Below are 3224 nucleotides of genomic sequence, written 5' to 3' on the forward strand. Positions count from 1 at the left end.
AGCACACCTCCTTGTGGTTTTATTGGCCAGGCCTCACCTCTCCCCAGGGAAATGCTTTTTATTAGTATATTTTTAGATAATAAATTGTCTTGGACTCTGAGGAGATGATAACCAGGGCAGAAAGCAAATCTCATTTTTATCCAGATGCACTGATGTGGTTGGTAACAGGGCATATGGGTGTCTTCTGAGATGGCAGCGACTTGCAATGTGTGGTGCCTTTGGTTTTCAGGCCCAAGAAGCACATCTGGGAAAGAAAATGCATTGCGGACTCCTGTGCCAATTCCTGTGGCTTTGGCCCTATTTGTTCTACATTGAAGCTTCGCCCATCCACAATGTCCAGTATGACACCAAGACCCTCATCAAAACAATTGTCACCAGAATCAATGACATTTCACACATGGTAAGGAGGGTCTGGGGAGACGAAATAGAACCCCATGGTCACCATGGGGAAACTGGAACCTCAGAGGTTGGCTGAGGCCTGTGTAGTGACATGTAGGGGCCATGGTGGCCTTGGCTCCTCCTGCTGTACGAACAGTTGCTTCTTCTCCCATCAGTCTCCACCTTCTTCCTCTTCTTCCTCCCTGACTGCAATCCTAGAGCCTAGGATTAGAGGGAGTCCTAAAGGTCCTAGTGTCCCATTGGCAGGTGACCAGAGCCCCAGCGGCATCCCCTCTGAGAGCTCTAAAATGTGCTTATCAGTAGATGCTCTTCCTAGTTGAAGCTCAGCTCTGGCCTTTAGAAGGCCTCCCCATTCTGCTAGTCCTGCCTGCCAAGGCCACACAAAAGAGCAAGTCTACCCTCCTTCACAAACAACCCTCTAGGTATTTGGGAACAGCTTTCAATGCTCCTTGGCTCTTTGCTTGGGAGTCCATGGGCCTAGACCTTCAGCCATTTCCCACTTCTCTTTACATCTCTGTTCTCCATCTGGAAAGCCTTTAGCTAGTTCCTCAATGTCTTTAAGCCTTGGTTTCATCATCCAGATAACGGGACTCTCATAGAGTCTTCATCGTATCATTATGAGATTAAGAGAAAGCAAGTGACCCCAACCCCCTGCAGAACCAGAACCAAGTGTGCCCACATTGAAGGTTTGTAGTCGTGATTTTGGTCATCCCCAGCCTTGAAAACCTGTTTTTTTGTCCTGCATGGACTTCCATGTCTCCTGATCACTGTGGATGTCTGACAGTGGCCTTGAGAAGGAGGAAGTTAGGTGGCCAGAAGCAGGGAAAGCTCAGAACTAGATAGAGTCTTGGGTATTTTACAAAGAGAAGTCCTTAATTCTCCTTGCTTTCAAAATAATCATTTGACAAGGTTGCACGTAATAGGTCCAGAATGTCCCTCTTGTGTGGTGCAGGGAATGAGTGCTGTGGGCAGTTGGGAAGGGGAACCCCTCCTGGTAATCAGAGTTAGTGGAACAGAAGAGAGAGGCCAGACACTTGCTGGGGATGGCCTAATGGGTGAGGTCTGTGGAGAGTCTGACTGAAGGGAGGAATTTATTGGGGGAGGAAGGAAATGAAGATGGCCAGGAAGGGGGCAGTTATGGAGGACCTCAATGCCTGGGGAAGAGACTTAACCAGTACAGAATAGGGAATCATGCCTGATTCTATAGCAGAGGCCATTTGGAGAAGGGAACAATCTGCAAATGTTGGTCTGGAAGTGGAGGGCAGGGTGGTTTGGGAGTGGCAGGAAGACAGAAGTCCAGGAGACCCTCTTAGTGGTTTGACAGCCACCCGGGCACAACAATAAGGGTCTAGGCCGGGATGGTGCAGAAGGAGAAGGGAAGCAACCAAGGGAACAAACCTAAATACTCAATGGAAAGGCTGAGGGCTTTAGAGAATTGACTCGTCTCCCGCCTCACTGAGCTCTTACTCTTCTTCTTCCTTTTGCACAGCAGTCAGTCTCCAAACAGAGGGTCACTGGTTTGGACTTCATTCCTGGGCTCCACCCTCTCCTGACTTTGTCCAAGATGGACCAGACATTGGCAACCTACCAACAGATCCTCACCAGTCTGCCTTCTGGAAATGTGATCCAAATATCTAATGACCTGGAGAACCTCCGGGACCTTCTCCACCTGCTGGCCTCCTCCAAGAACTGCCCCTTCCTCCGAGCCAGAGGTCTGAATACCTTGGAGAGCCTGGGAGGTGTCCTGGATGCCTCACTCTATTCTGCAGAAGTGGTGGTCCTGAGCAGGCTGCAGGGGTCTTTGCAGGACATGCTCCAGCAGCTGGACTTCAGCCCTGGGTGCTGAAGCCTTGAAGGCTTAGAGAGAGCCTGTGTGGCCATCTCTTCTCCCGGCCTCCAATCCCTTTCTTTCTCACTCCTCCAAGCCTCCCTTCCAAAGGTCAGTTCTGCCTGGGCTTGGCCACAGCCGCCAGTTATTCAGGCAAAAGGATCCCCTGATGAACAGGGCTGACAACGTGAGCACATGCCTCCCCAGAGTCAGGGTGGGCCTGCAAATCAGCCTTGAGCAGCACCAAGTTTTTAAATAAATGAACAAATAAATAAAACACAAGCAAACAAACCAAGATATGCGGCTCAGTAAAATCTCAACCGGATACACGGGCTTGAAAAGACAGGCCTATTCTTATTGCGGGCACAGTACATTAATGCAGTACAGTAAGACCTGAGCATGTCAACCCAAGTCCTGGGGTGGACTCGGGAGCTGGCCTGTCCAAGGGAGTCACTTCCATGGGTGATTTCAAGAATCCCCATTCCCAAACATCTTGCTGATTGCTCTGGATATTTAATGAGATAACAACCCAGCACAGTGCCTAGTTCACAGTACATATAAAGAAAACTCTTTCCCTTCACCTCACAATTGACAACAGGCTTTAAATGTCACTGGTCCAGGACCAGGAGCACATGGGTACAAACTCACCTTAGATTTAAATGACAGAGGCCCGGTCTTTCCTGCGTACTAGCTCAGGTCGGCTAGGAAGGGGAGACCCAAGAGAAGGGGCAGTGAGATGTGGCGGGAGCAGCCTAAGTGGGTCACTTGGCAGCTGGGGGAAGTGGCTGATTTCTGTATCAGTCAAGACTCCTTCAGCTGCCCATGACAGAAACTCAAGGCAAACCACATACAAAAAAAAAGAGAGAATTGTTTTTGGCCCATGTTGCTGAGAAGTCTAGGCCATGGTCCATCTCTTACAACACTTTCCTTTGCACTTATCCCCAGGGACCTCAAAGGTGCTAGTGCCATGATCTACCCCCATCCCCTCCTGCCTGGG

At 49.8% G+C, this 3224-nt stretch overlaps 1 protein-coding gene across 1 annotated transcript; it reads left to right on the forward strand.

Annotated features, from left to right (window-relative positions):
* Positions 1-233: 233 nt before the first annotated feature.
* On the forward strand, positions 234-2504 carry LEP (leptin). The gene is made up of 2 exons (XM_090286788.1): positions 234-400; positions 1889-2504. Exons 1-2 carry the CDS (start codon positions 257-259, stop codon positions 2243-2245), a joined length of 501 nt encoding a protein of 166 aa, XP_090142914.1. The 5' UTR covers positions 234-256; the 3' UTR covers positions 2246-2504.
* Positions 2505-3224: the final 720 nt, after the last annotated feature.

This window comes from Furipterus horrens, unplaced genomic scaffold (assembly GCF_987537825.1).
Source record: "Furipterus horrens unplaced genomic scaffold, mFurHor1.1.pri manual_scaffold_9, whole genome shotgun sequence".
NCBI lineage: Eukaryota > Metazoa > Chordata > Mammalia > Chiroptera > Furipteridae > Furipterus > Furipterus horrens.

Coding starts and splice junctions, on each gene's coding strand:
- LEP (XM_090286788.1), top strand. CDS start 257: ATGCATTGCGGACTCCTGTGCCAATTCCTGTGGCTTTGGCCCTATTTG. Junction 401..1,888: donor TCAATGACATTTCACACATG/GTAAGGAGGGTC, acceptor CCTTTTGCACAG/CAGTCAGTCTCCAAACAGAG.